The sequence below is a fragment of the Chrysochloris asiatica genome, unplaced genomic scaffold, assembly GCF_000296735.1.
Source record: "Chrysochloris asiatica unplaced genomic scaffold, ChrAsi1.0 scaffold00003, whole genome shotgun sequence".
NCBI classification, from domain to species: Eukaryota; Metazoa; Chordata; class Mammalia; order Afrosoricida; family Chrysochloridae; genus Chrysochloris; species Chrysochloris asiatica.
The window spans coordinates 20,301,177-20,315,778 of NW_006408521.1; the positions used below are offsets into that span (position 1 = coordinate 20,301,177).

General features: G+C 38.4%; 1 protein-coding gene across 6 annotated transcripts in view; it reads left to right on the forward strand.

Annotated features, from left to right (window-relative positions):
- The first annotated feature begins 249 nt into the window (after nt 1-249).
- The window catches only part of HELLS (helicase, lymphoid-specific), a 41,745-nt gene continuing 27,392 nt past the window's right edge, over nt 250-14,602 (forward strand). For 4 of the 6 annotated variants that reach the window (XM_006831163.1, XM_006831165.1, XM_006831164.1 and 1 more), the window contains exons 1-5: nt 250-354; nt 5,074-5,196; nt 9,838-9,894; nt 12,057-12,093; nt 12,176-12,240. In XM_006831163.1, the coding sequence (XP_006831226.1) occupies nt 250-354; nt 5,074-5,196; nt 9,838-9,894; nt 12,057-12,093; nt 12,176-12,240 (387 nt within the window). Of the gene's footprint in view, nt 355-5,073; nt 5,197-9,837; nt 9,895-12,056; nt 12,094-12,175; nt 12,241-14,602 lie in introns of those variants that run through there. The other 2 variants (XM_006831168.1, XM_006831167.1) reach the window with 2 other exon arrangements.

Consider the following 14,602-nt stretch of genomic DNA (forward strand, 5'->3'; position numbering starts at 1 on the left):
GATTTGCATGACACAGTAGATTTGATGCTGGGCTGCTGAGTTTTCTTAGGTCAGACCCTGGCGTGCTGGCAGCTTGCAGGTACTGCGGAGCTCTGGGGCGCCATCCGCGGGAGGGATTTGAACTTGTGGCTCCAGCACATCTGGCTGGGCCAGGGAGGAGATGGCTGGAGCAGGAGGAATGGCTGTTTCTTCTAACGACCACCGGTTTCAGTGCCTTCTGTGCTCTTAGACTCTGCCTCAGCTTTCGAGATGGTGGAGCAGCCGGAGTGCACCATGATCACCGCAGCCATGCTCCAGGAGGAAGAGCAGCTGGAGGCGGCGGGGTTGGAGCAGGAGCGTCAGATGCTGGAGAAGGTAACTGCCTCCGCCGCTGCCCAGCACCCAGACGCTGGTGTGGGCAAAGCGGCCCGATCACTTCGCGTGGTTGCGCGTGCTTCCCTGGTGCTTGGAGGGGCTGTGTGCGGGGGACACGGTGTCTGGAGGGACCCCGTTTCAGGAAGTGGGCGGAGAGCTTCCAGGACCCGCAGCCCCACGGGCTGGGGTCAGCCGCGCGCCTCCGACGGAATCGGCCTCTGCCTGGAGTCCTGAGGCCCGAGGCCACGCAGGATGGTTGGTGGTCAGCGCCGTCCCGTCGGTTCCGACCCACAGAGATCCTGCTTGGGGTTTCCGAGCAACGGCTGGTGAGCTTGAACCACCGACTTTGCGGTTCATAACCACAACGCCACGCCAGCTGGGTTCCTTAAATAGAGTTCATCCCTGGATTTGCGGGCCTCTGGCCAGCGTTCATCTCCAACCTGCAGTCATAATGCCTGAGACTACCAAGAGCAGTCTTGTGAAGTGTATGCGATTTGCTTCCGACTCATAGCAAACCCTGTGTAGGCTTTCCGATGCTTTTTCAAAACAAACTTTGCGGGAGTAGAAAGCCACAACTTTCTCCCAGGCGACTGGCGGACTGCAACTGCTGGCCTTGTGGTTTGCAGTTGAGTGCTTTTTCTGTGAAGCCATGGAGCTCCCACTAAGACTACTAGTTTGATTTCATTTCAATCAAAGTCGGGGACGTCCTTTAGTTTACTGCTGTTTGCCATCTAAGTGATCCACTTGCTTTTCTCTTTTCTTTTTTGCTATCTTGGGCCGCCTGTTGCTAAAGAAGATTCATTAGCTAAAATTCTATGCTTTCTCAGTGGTAAGTTACTGTACTCCTGGTTTGCTTGTACAGAATGTCTACCTTGTGGTCACTGAAAGCAGTTTGTATCCTTTGGCAGGTTGAATTTCTTTGAAGTATATGAGATGGCTTCAAAGCATTTGTGGAAAATTTCCAGTTTTCCATGAACACTTTGAAACTCCCTTATAGAGTTGCTACAACAGGAGAAAGACTAATCTTGTGAAGTTCCAGCAGGTTGGTTCCAGCTCATAGCAAGCTTGTAGGGTTTCCAAGGAGTGGCTGGTGGGTTTGAACCACCGACCTTGAGATTAGCAGTTCTGTGCCTAATGAATGCTACAGTACCACATCCAGACTCCAGCTCTTATGTACTGCTTAATCCTGGTGTGGCCCTGTGGGTTAATGCACCAGACTGTAAAGCCGATGGAACAGCCAGGTCGATGGATCAACTATACTACTGGTTCCTTCAAAACTTACATTTTTTGTTAAGTGCCCTTGAGTTGATTCCGAGTGGCAGCTACCCTGTATACAGGGGATCCTAGGAATAGCTACTGAATTTGAACCATGGGCCTTGCAGTTTATACTGACCTTAAATTAAACTTACGAGCAGACATTTGACTGAGTTATAAACATTTTTTGTGCTTGTTATTGATGAGTCATAGGTATGAGGTCTTGGTCCTGATGTTGCACAGTAGGAGAAGCACTGGGCTGTTACTTTGGTGGTTCAGACCCTCCAACTATACAGGGTCACTGTGAGTCTGAACAGATTCAAGGGAACTAAATACAACAGATAATGGGTATGATACTGCTTCATTGAACTAAATAGCTTTAAAGTCATTTACAATCCTCCATTTAACAAAAGGGTTATGTTCTTTACATTCCTTCTTCTAATTGTTGTTAGTGCCATGGAAGGGGTTCTGAATCATTGGGTTCCAACTCACAGCGGCCCTGTATAGGTTTCCCAGGAAACCAGGTTCAAACTGACCTTGTGGTTGTGGTCCTTTACTTATCTTACAGTGAGTGCCACACCAGGACTCCGTACAAGGGTATGATTTAAACCCCAGTAGTATTGTATTCCATTTTTACTACAATGAGTTTTTTTATGTACAGGCATTGAAAGAATTTGGTGAAATTTTGTACTTAATACTCAAAAAGTTCTGACTCCCTAGAAAAAATTATATGAATAATTTTCAGATTCTATTTAAGATTAAAAAATTTTTTTCCTTTAGAAGTCATAAAGCTCACTGCAAAAATAAATGTTCTTTTACTTTGAGGAGGATACAGAATGCATACCTATGGGCATATATTTTGAATACTTGTGGGTGGTATAGAGGAAGCACTACCTTAGTGAACCATTTACCTTTCCTGAGGAGATTTTAAGGTTTGCAAAGAGCCTGGAGAATTACTTTGACATTCATTTGCTAGCTGTTTTCTTTGACTTTTCATCCCTATTTCCTTTTGAAAGAAGTCATTGTTAGTTTAAAAGATTTAAGTTTAGCATTAGTGAGCATTCTGGGAGCATGGGGGAAGGATTAGAATGGTGGAGCTTTTTGGAAAGCTATTGTTGCTAAATTGTTGTGAAGTACTGTCTATTTGGATCCATAGCGACCCTGTATAGGGTTTCCAAGGAGCATCAGGTGAGCTTGAACAAATGGCTTTGCAGTCTGGCACATTAACCCACAGTGCCATTCCAGGACTCCATGGAAAGGTATGGTGATGTGCCGTGGAGTCAGACTCATAGTCAATCCGGTACAGGGTTTCTGAGGCTGTAAATCTTTACCGGAGCAAAAAGCCTCCTCTTTCTCCCAAAGAACAGCTGGTAGCCTTGAACTGCTGATCTTAAGGTTCACTGCCCGATTCTTAACCACTATGCTACCAGAGTTCCTTGAGCTTGAGGTTAGCAGCCCAGTTTGTAGCTACTAGAGCTCCTGAATATAGTTCTATATTATATGCTAATATACAATATGGAGTCCTGGTGTGGTACTGTAGGATAAGCATTCAACCACAAGGTTGATTTGAACTGCAAGGTCGGCAGTTCAAACTCACTAGCCACTCTTCTGAAACACTATACAGGATCTTTATGAGTTGGAACTAACTCAATGGCTCTTAACAACAACAATATGTTATAAAATATCTAGGGAAATAAAAGTTAATGTGCAATGATAACTAATTTACAAGGGCAAGTCTTAACCACTAAGTTAATTAGCTTATGCCAAGCCTTGGATATTTCCACATGCTAACACAGCAAGGTGCTAGGGCATTTTTTACAAAATGAATTTGTAGCGCAATTTTCACACCTCTCTTACCATCACTGCCAAATATGAGGTTGGAAAGAAGTGTGTAATTAGACTGTTTTGTTTGTTTTTCCAATTATATTGATTAAAAATCAGATGGCTTGGTGTATAATTGAACAAGCAAAATCTGCCACTAAATAGATAACGTGGATAAGTTTTTCTAGACTAATATCAGATGTGTACTAATCTATAAGCAGGAGAAAGATGAGGCTTTTCTGCTCCCACAAACTTTTAAAAAAGCCTCGGAAACCTTATGCTGGGTCACTTAACAACAACAGCAACAACTAATCTACAAGGGTCTATTTAATTGTAAAAGTTATTCAGGTATGATTGTTAATGCTTTCAGACAAGGGTTACCACATTACCTGACCAAACTCTGCATTCTGTTTTTCTCATTGTTTTTTAGAGAGATCAGATATCATTTTATTTTGGAAATCTCTGATTTTTCCAACCTTGTTTGTTTATACATTGAATTTTTCAGGATTTATATTTTGTACATTACTGTTTGCTCCTTAAGGAGTCCTGGTGTGGCACTGTAGGATAAGCAATGGACTGCTTCCTAACTGCAAGATTTGTGGTTCAAACCTACCAGCTACTCCTTGAAAACCCTACCTACACAGGTCTACTTTGAGTTGGAACTGACTCAATCAACATGTATGCTTTTCAATGTTTGTCGTTTTCAGGTACATTGATGATGTCATCTATAGTATTAAATGAACAAACAGTAAAAAGGGTGACTTTATGTAATGAATTGTAGTTAGGGGCTCAGTACTTGTTTGCTTGTTGACTTGGTTGGGTGGTGATAAAGAATTAGCGTTAAAAGATTTTCTTGGCTAAATATCTGTCTTGAAAGTTAGGATAGTGTTGACAGCATTTTCCAAAATAGTCTCTTCAAATTATCCTCTAAGGCAGCTTGTGATCCTGGCTTCATATCAGAATCACCCATTGAGCTTTTTAAAATGATTCTTTTTTCTTATTGCCTTATTCTGATTTAAATTGTTTGGGCCAGTATCTGTGGCAGTCCATGGTATATACACACACAAACACAATTGCTTGCACAGGAATGGAACTGCTAGTTGGTATGGTTTATATATCTTTAACATTAGTAGAATGAGCCTTGCTGGCTTAGTGGGTGGGCCCTCAGCTGTTAACCCAGAGGTTGGGGGTTCAAACCCACCAGCTGCTCCATGGATGAAAGATGTGGCAGCCTACTTCTGTAAAGATTTACAGCCTTGTTCTATAGGCCTATTATGAGTCAGAATTAACTGCATATGCTAATTTAGGGGGTGAATTCACACTGCTAAACTTCTTTGAATTAAAGTAGCTAGTACTGCTTTTGTACTCCTTTAGTCCTGGTATGGCTCTGTGGGCTAATGCATCAGACTGCAAAGTCCTTTCAATTGCAAGCTCTCGGCAGTTCAAGCTCACCAGCCTCTCCTCAGAAACCCTATATAGGTGGCTATGGGTTGGAACCGACTTGATGGCACTTAACAACAACAACAACAACAACAACAACAACAACAACAACAACAACGCATATTAAGTAAATATTTTGGTTAAACCCTACATAAGAAAAAGTCAAAGTACCTCAAAATTTATGGAATTCTTTTGTTTTCCTAGGCTCGCAAGTCTTGGGATAGAGAGTCAACAGACATTCGGTACCGAAGACTTCAGCATTTGCTTGAGAAAAGCAATATTTATTCCAAATTTTTATTGACTAAAATGGAACAGCAACAGTTAGAGGTAAGTATATGTGATTGGCATTGTTTTTTTTAAAAAAACAGCTTTATTGTGGTACAAATTGCCATGCAATGAAATGCATACATTTGTAAGTGTATACTTTTAATTTATTTGATGTATACACTCATGTAACCATGAGCACAGTTAAGATAATATTGACTTGATAGATAATATTGCTTTCTCTAGAGCAGTAAGTGTATAAGTCATATGGCATGTACTCTGTGTCTAATGTTGCTCAGCATAGATAGAGAATCATCCAAGTTGTGTTTGTCAATTGGATTTTTAAAAATTCTGTTGTATGAAAATACTTTCATTCATTCACAGGTGGACTTACTTACATCCTGGTCATGGGTAATATTTTTGGATGCTGGAAATTGTGGATTTTATATTGCTAATGGAATTTTTTGTTAGATTCAACTAACTTTGTTAAGAAAAATTGATATTCAGTAAACTGCAGATTTAAAATGTACAGTTTTATAGAGTTTGATGTTTGTTTATATGTAGGTAAAGACACTATATAATCAAGATATTGAACATAAACATCGCCCTCCAAAGTTTCCAACTGCCCTTTTTAATTCTCTTTTCACCCTCCCTGCTAATCTTTTATTTCTTAAATAATTATTGATTGACTTTAAATTAGCTTGCATTTTCTAGAATTTTAAACAAATGGACTATTGTAATATAAGTATTTTGTCTGGCTTCCTTTATTTGGTGTAATTATGATATTTATCCATGTTGGGGATACTAATAATTTCCTATTTCTTGTTTCTGAGAATATTTCCATTTATACCACATTTGTTTATACATTAGCCTGTAGATTACCATTTTTCCGATTTTTGGCAGTTAAAAATAAAGTTGTATGAACACTCATGTGCAAATCTGTATATGGATTTAGACTTTTATTTCTCTGGCTAAATAGGAGTAGGATGGCCTGGTCATATCTTAGGAATGTATTTGACTTTCTAAGAAACGGACTGTTTTCTACTTGGTTGCACTATTTTACATTCCCATCTGCATTGTGGAATAGCCCTTTGTTCCACATCTTCATAAAACTTGATTCTGTCAATCTGTTTAGTTTTAGCCATCCCAACAAATGTGTTGTTGGATTAGCTAAAAGGGGTACTAGAATTTGCCCCGGGGAAATAGGCTTTATTGCTAAGCCTTTGTGTGGAGTAAGGGGCCTTAGATGGAATCCTGAGCCCAACCCAGAACCTTCTGAGGTGGGACATTCCCACTTGAAAGGACAAGCAGACCAACCTGGAGCAGCTAAGGGAATAGAAAATCTACTTCTTGAAAGAAAGACCAGCAGGAGAGAGGGGAAAAAAAAAAAAAGCAGACTGTTTGTCTATTACAAGAACAAGCAAGCTGTTTGCCTGGAAGCCATCAAGCCATGAAAAGTCAGCCCATCAGGACAAACCCCATTCCAAGACAGAAACGTAAAGAGAACACAGGAGCAGGATAGTAAACTCTCTGGTGACTGCCTTGGTCACTTGTGAGTGAAAGTGGGGGAAATGCAGCAATGAAGACACGGACTGAATTTGGCCATGTTCCATAGACACTCGTTGACTTTTGTGATTTAAAAAAAAAAGAGCAAAGTCTGGCTTCTTTGAAGTTTAGGGAGATGTGTGAAATATGGAGACCATAGATAGTGCATTATCCACTGGGGCTAGAATTGAGAGTGAAGTGGCCAGCTGGGCTGAAGTGACGGGAGGCGAGTGAGAACTCCTAAACTTGCAGAAGGTACCCACTTGACCTAGTTTGGAAGACTTGTTGATCAGAACTCCATCAGATGCATATAAAGAAGTTTGATACAGGGAGCAAGTGTAAATTACAACAATTTGATGAACTGGACTTTTGCTTATAAATGTAGTTGCTCAAAATTCCAACTGAAGGATTCTTCATATCAAGAATCAAGATTGCCCCCTCGGTACACTGGGTTGATAGGGATGTACAGCTTAGACATTGGCTGCCAAAAAATGGAGCACCATGGAAGCATAGTGGCTGGCTTGCAGGCTTTCATGAGTGTGCTTAGTAGTTTCAGAACATGGCAGGGGGCGGTGGTAAGCTAGAATCACCAATGAATAGCTTTCCTTTTGTCCATATGGGTCTGGAGAAAAGGGGATGGCGGAGGATGGAGATAGGATTTTTTTTGATTCAATAGTAAGTAATTGTTATAATGACTGTGATTGTCATAACTGTAAATGTAAAAGATGTGAAGTGAAAAAGGAGGAGTAGTTAATTTTTCATTTCAGGAACAGAGGAGTCTAGAACCTTTTAGAGGGAAGAGCATGGGATCCTAACCAGAAAAACTGCATAGCAGAGATGGAGGCAGAGGAGATGGCATAGAGAGATAGAGCAGCCTGAGGCTCCTGAAATGAAAAAGGCTAGGTGCCTGCAGGCAGGAAGCTGACTTGCAAAATGTTCCCTTTGAAAATTTAAATGAATATATATTTTCAAGTTTTGCACAGAACTGGTTAGTGTTTCCTTCTGTTGTGCATTAGTCAGAACAAACTTAATGGCACTAACAATTTCTGTGGCCTTATTTTTTTGTTGTTGTTTTGGAGTCTAGTTTGATATGAATATTGCCCCTTAGTGGTTAGGAATCAGGCTGCTAATATCACCGTCAGCAGTTTGAAACTACCAGCTGTTCCATGGGAGAAAGATGAGGCTTTCTGCTCCCGTAAAGATTTAGAGCCTCGGAAGTGACTCCACGGCACACCACCACCACCACCAAGCTTCCTTTTGTGCTCTGGTGTGTCATTGTGGGTTAATGCACCAGACTGCAAAGCCGTTTGAACTGCAAGGTCGGTGGTTCAAACTCACCAATTGCTCCTTGGAAACCCCATACAGGGTCGCTATGGGTTGGAATCGACTGGATGACACTTAACAACAACAGGCTTCCTTTTGATTAATTTTAATGTAGTATCAATTATTCCAGCCTTTTACTTTTAATCTATATATTTGAAATCATTTGTGTTTTGCTATATAGTTTGGTCTTGTTCCTTATAATGTATTTCAAACATTGAAAAGAATGACTTTAAAATGTTAGGTCATGTCATCTATCAGCTCAAAATCTTTCAATAACTTTTCTGTTTCAGAGCAAAAGCCAAGATCCTTATAGTGTCCTACAATATTGCAATAATGTCTCTGCCTCCCTAACCCCATTAACCTTCCCTAAAGCATTCCAGTATTATTTCTTCATTTGAACCTTTAGGTCATTGTGGCTAACAATTCTCTGCCTGGACCTTTTTCCCTCATATGGCTGCATAGCTTATATCATCATCATCTTCAGATCCTTTTGTCATTAAGGGCTGACCTGATAATCTTAAATAAAATTGCTACTTTACACCTCTTACTCCTGATCCCCTTTGCCTTATTCTTTTTTTTTTTTCCATTGCATTGATCTAATCAATACAAGGGGGCTTCTGTTTATGGAAAATTTCATTCTTTTAATTCCATTTTTCCAGGAATCTTTTGAAAAACCCCTTATGTGTATTTTTAATGTGTTTATTGTTTGTCTCTTAATTAAAATATATGAGAATTAAAAAAGTTATATAAGTTGAACAAATACATCAAGTCCCTGGGTACTCTCATTAAAATTTAACAGTTATTTGGGATTTACACATTGCTTTTTGAGCCCTTTCTCTCTCTCTCTCTTTTTTAAGCCTTTTAAAAACCATTGTATGATAAAAATGAAATATACAGAAGACGCAAAATGAGTGAATTATTATAATTTATTATTAGGCAAACACTTGTAGCGTTCTCTAAGAAATGATTGCAATTCTTTAATAATTTTGAAGCTGTATTAGTTAGTGTTGGAGTAACTTGGACCCTCTTCTGAGTACTCAATGCTTTGTATGTTAGGAGGTGTTTTTACTTTAGCTGATGGTAACTTGAACTATTTCTGACCACTTGTAAAAGACTGGGAAATTGTTCTACCTGCTTCGATCCAAGGGCTCTCTTACTGACCTTGGTGGTTCCTTCCATTCATGTGCTGATCAGTACTTAGCTGAAGATTTTCAGCTTAGTTTCTGCAACTCTCTCTGAAACTCAACTTAGTGACTGCTGTTAATTGTTGTTAGGTGCCATCGAGTTAGTACTGACTCAGAGACCCTGTGCACAGCAGAATGAAACACTGCCCGATCCTGGGCCAGCGTCATTATTGTTGCCATGCTTGAGTCCATCGATGCTGCTGCTTGGCCAAGTACTTCCTCCTTTTCTCTGACCCTCCACCTTACCAAACATGATATCCTTCTCCAACGACTGCTAGCTGCCCTATATTTTAAACTTTGTCTTGTCAACTGTTGGGCTGTTTGGGTTCCACCTACATTATCCATACCTGAAAATTGTTTTCAGGAAGTTAGCTGGAAGTGAGAAGACTTAACCTCATTTGTTTCCCTTTTCTCAGTGTTTAGTGTGTTTTGCTGCTTCTTGTCTGAAAACTTTGGTTCATTAATTTTGGTCTGGGTTTCAGTTGCTGATGACAGGAGGGTTCCATAAAGGTTTGAAGCACAAGTGTTTCCTGAAAACTTTTTTTTTTTTTCATTTAATTTCCTTATTGTGAATATAACTTAACTTGAGAGCTGATATATATGTTTTATATTTTGTATTTTCCATTTGTGACACTAAGACATTATCTTATAGGAACAGAAGAAGAAAGAGAAATTGCAGAGGAAGAAGGAATCTTTAAAGGTTACTAAGGTAATTTTTATATATTACCTCAAATACTAAAGAAATTCTTTTTTGTGTACTTTTGACTTTTTTGTTTATTGACTTTATTTCATAAACTATCTTTTATATTAAAAATTACATTAAAAACATGTAAAATCTGTGTCTCAGTTTTGGATATGGAAGGATCTTCAGTTCCTTTTCTGTGGGCTGTGACTAGCAATTTCTTGTGCAGACCATAATGTTTACTATTTGTATTTTATTGCGGCTTCACTCTCTTAATGTAGATAGCCTTTTTCAGCCATGACAATAATAACAATAATTTAAATTTATATCTTTCCTGAACCTGTAGCAGTGGGGTCAAATGGGAACCCTTGATATGTATTTGTTAATAACATTTTGAACATTAGAGCATTTCATTTGGGCACATCCTGAACTTTATGTGTGATAGTTTGGAGATGATTTTAAGGTAGGGTTGTTAAATGCCTTGATGGAAATTGCCTGAATAATAGTTGTGGAAAGAGAAATAACAGACATGACATTTGTTAAGCACTGTGTACAGTAAGAAGTTTTACTGTAAACAGTAAAAAGTGTGAAAAAACATGAAAAAGGCTGAAACCTGTCAGAGAAGAAAACTCTTAATATTTTCCACTAAAAAGAGCAATAAAAAAGTGGTAAGACCTCACCCCATCAATAATGGAAAACTTAAGAGACTTAGAAAAACAGGTTACTGTCAATTTCTAGCTATCAGAAGTTTCAGTTTTTAGATTTCATTGTATGTTTTACATATATTCTGTTAATCCTCAGAGAAGCTATACTAGGTAAAGTTACTAATATTACCCATTTTACACATACATGGGTTTATGAACCATTAGTATGAGGATTTGAACCCAGGAACCTTCTTTGTTAAAGCCCACATGCAGCTTCTGCACTAAATTGCCTTTACTAGGAAATGTCAGAATACCAAGAGACAAAGTGTGGGGTATGTCTCGATTTCATCGGATAAGTTGTGTTGTTGTGTGCTGTGGGGTTGGATCTGATTAATAGCAACACTGTACAGGGTTTCCAAGGAGCACAGGTAAGTTTGAACCACTGACCTTGTAGTTCAGTGCTTTATCTCATAGCAACACATTAAGCTAAGTAGCGTGCTGAAATTTATTTAAGTCTGGTTCCTTGATTCTAAGCTGATTTAGTGGTGGTAATAAAGTACCTGATAATTGGCTTTGTTACAGAGAAATTATAAAATTATGAGAAAATTGATCAAAGATAATTTTACTGGCTTAGCCAGTTGTAAAGGTTCTAGTTACTAAATTCTTCCTACTCTGTCTCACCGGTCCATTGAAATAGTTTTCTTAGTCCTCTAATTTTTCACTTCTCCTATTTATCTTCTTGCCATTTTTTTTTCTTTTATTTGTTCCCTACTATTCATGCTCTGATAGTGTAGTGGTTATGAATCGTGCTGTGAACCACAAAGTTAGCAGTTCGAAACTACCAGCCATTCCGCGGGAGAAAGATGAGGCTTTCTTCTCCCGTAAAGATTTACAGCCTCAGAAACCCTGTACAGGGTCGCTATGAGTCAGAATTCACTCTATGGCACTTAACAACAACAATAACACTATTCATGCTAAGGACTCCTGGTGTGGTGCTGTAGAATCAGCCCTGGACTGCAAATGAGAAGGTCAGCAGTTCAGATCTATGAGCTGCTCCTCAGGAACTGACTCAGCAGGACTTAACAACAACAATAATCCATGATAAAGTATTCATCCAGTAATTACTTTGAAACTTTGTTTTTAACATTTTTTCTTTTCCTTTCCATTATATCTTGTCACTATTATACTTTAGTCTTTTATTTCTACTTTAATTTGCTTTTAGTTTATAAATTGTACTGAAAAGGAATATTTCTTCCACATCGTATCTATTGACTTACTTAGCATAAATGTGCAGTTACAGAAGATCTGCATTTTATTTCAAAGTAAAATCAATTTTAGCTAAGTAGAAAAATGTTGAGGACAGTAGGCCGTTTAGATTATAGTAGGAAATTACAGAAAAAGGTTACACAAGGTAAATAATACTAAAGAATTGTGGATGTGATTCAACTGTATAGGAGCATTTTCTTATCACAAATTAATCAGTGTCTTTTAATATATAATATCAAAGGTGCAAAAGAAATAATATCCTAAATCCTTATTTTGTAGGGTAGAAATTCAGTTGATACAAGTGGAGACAATTCAGGTAAATGTCCTTGTTTTCATTTTGATGTTTATATTTTTGCTCTACTTTCTAGCAAAACTAAAATTATACATATTTTTTATAGTCATGAGAAAAAAAAGAGGAAGAGAAGATGAATCGTACAATATTTCAGAAGTTATGTCTAAAGAGGTAAAAATAATAGGGGGAGGGTATATAGATTCCTTATTGAATAATGACAGAAAATACCATTTCAACAGCATGTATAGTTGTTGAAACAGCATGTATATAGCCTTAATTAAACATGTTCATATGGTTCAACCATTACCATTCCTGAAAAAGAGGAAAGACCCCCAATGAAATGGATTGACCAAGTGGCAGCATCGATGGACTCAAGCGCGGCAACAGTAGTGAGGTTGGCCCAGGATCGGGCAATGTTTTGTTCTGCTGTGCATAAGGTCACTATGAGTCCGTACTAAGTCCGGGGCACCTAATAACAACAATAGAAGCTCAGTGTCCTCTATCTGTTGTGGTTTCTGAACAGTCTGAAATCTGTAAGGATTTCTGTTTCTTAGCTTTTCAGCCTGTTACAAATACTAACATTGTTCATGGTGTTTATGTATGAATGTAATTTCAAAATCATTTAAAAAATATATACCACAAATACATAGTTATAGCTATAGAAAATGAAACTTTAAGTAGATTCTATAAATTTTCAAAGTATGTATGTATATATATATATATATATATATATATATATATACACACACACACATATATATATATATATTTTTTATCCCCTCTCTTTAAGTTTCTTAGAAAAAATTTCAAACATAGATAAATGTCTAGAGACTAGTATATTAAATGATCCAATGTCCAGCTGTGGGCTAATGCGTCAGACTGCAAAGTTGTTTGAATTGCAAAGTCAGTGGCTCAAGCTCACCAGCTGCTCCTTGGAAACAGGGTCGCTATGGGTCAGAATCGACTGGGTAGCACTTAACAACAACGTGTCTAGCATTAATTTTCAGTTATTTTCCATATAAAAATTTTCCTATATTCCAAATCACTTTGAAGAAGATCCCAGCATTATTTCATTATGCTATAAATATTTTCATATGCAAGACTAGCAAATAAGTATTTAAAAACTAACCATAATACAATTAATACTCTAAAAAAAAACGTAATTCCTTAATATTGTCTGATTTAGCAGTAGGCCCCTATGCTTTTTTTTTTGTACAATTGCTTTGTTCAAGTCAGGACTCAAAAAAAAAAACTGCATAAAGTACATTTGGCTAATATGTCTGTTAGTTTGTCGTACTGTAGCATTGGCAAAGAATATGGAAGTACCATGTACTGCCAGAAGAACGAATCTATGTTGGTAGAATAGAGTGCTTCTTAGAAGCCAGGATGGCGAAACTTCATCTCTTTTACTGAAACAGACTTGAGGGCACTTACAACATATTAGGAAAGACTAATCTCTGGAGAAACATCATACTTGGTAAAGTGGAGGGTCAGCAAAAGAAAGGAAGAGATGACCCCCCCCAAGGAGAAGTGGATTGGAACAGTGGCAGAAGCAATGGTCTCAGATGTTAACAATTGTGAGGATGGTGCAGCCTTGGGCAGTGTTATATGCTATTGTGCATAGGGTCTTTAAGACTTGAAACTGACTTGACAGCACCTAACAGCAACCGCAACAATATGTCTCTTAAGGACCTTGGTGGTGTAGTGGGTTAAGAGTTGGGCTGCAAACTGCAATGTCAGCAGTTTGAATCCACCAACTGCTCCACAGGAGAAAGAGGAGGCTTTCTGCTCCCATAAAGATCTACAGGTTGTCTGTAACGACATTGTGCCTCTTGGGTCTCTTAAAAATCAGTACATTCTTTCTTTGTTTTTGTTGCATTATTTACTGGAGAAAGTATTCATCTTAATTATATTGTGATTTCTTCCTAAATTATTGTCCAGACATTCAGTCTGCCTAATAAAAGACAAATTGCCTATCAGTCCCTTACAGCCAAAAAAATATGAATATCTATATTGGGAGACACATACATACAAGTGTATGTGTGTGTCAACCACTTGCTGAAACACCCTGTCATTCTCCGATGCATCTTAAATTTTCCATAAGCTTAAAGTGTATATTAATTACCTTTGTCCTGCAGACATGCTGAAATGTCCACCATTCGCATAGGGTTGCCATGAGTCAGAAGTGACTCAGTGGCACCCAACAACATGTGGAAATGTTACCCTATCGTTAATGAGTATTGGTAACTTTTTTCTGATAAGTTGATTGAATGTTGCATCTCCTAAATCACTCAGCTTGGTATTGCTTATCTGCATATTCCCAGCATGTAGTTATTTAAAAACCAGAACACTTTATTCTGTGGTTTCAATTTTTTTGCTTTATCACTTGGCCAAAATCCATACTCAGGTGCCTATCGTTTGGAAGTAAATCTTTGAATTAAGGGAATAGTCACAACTTGACAACGTAGAGCATGTGACAGCAAACTTTTCTGTAAAAGGCTAGATATGAGGGGGCTTCAAAAAGTTCTAGAAC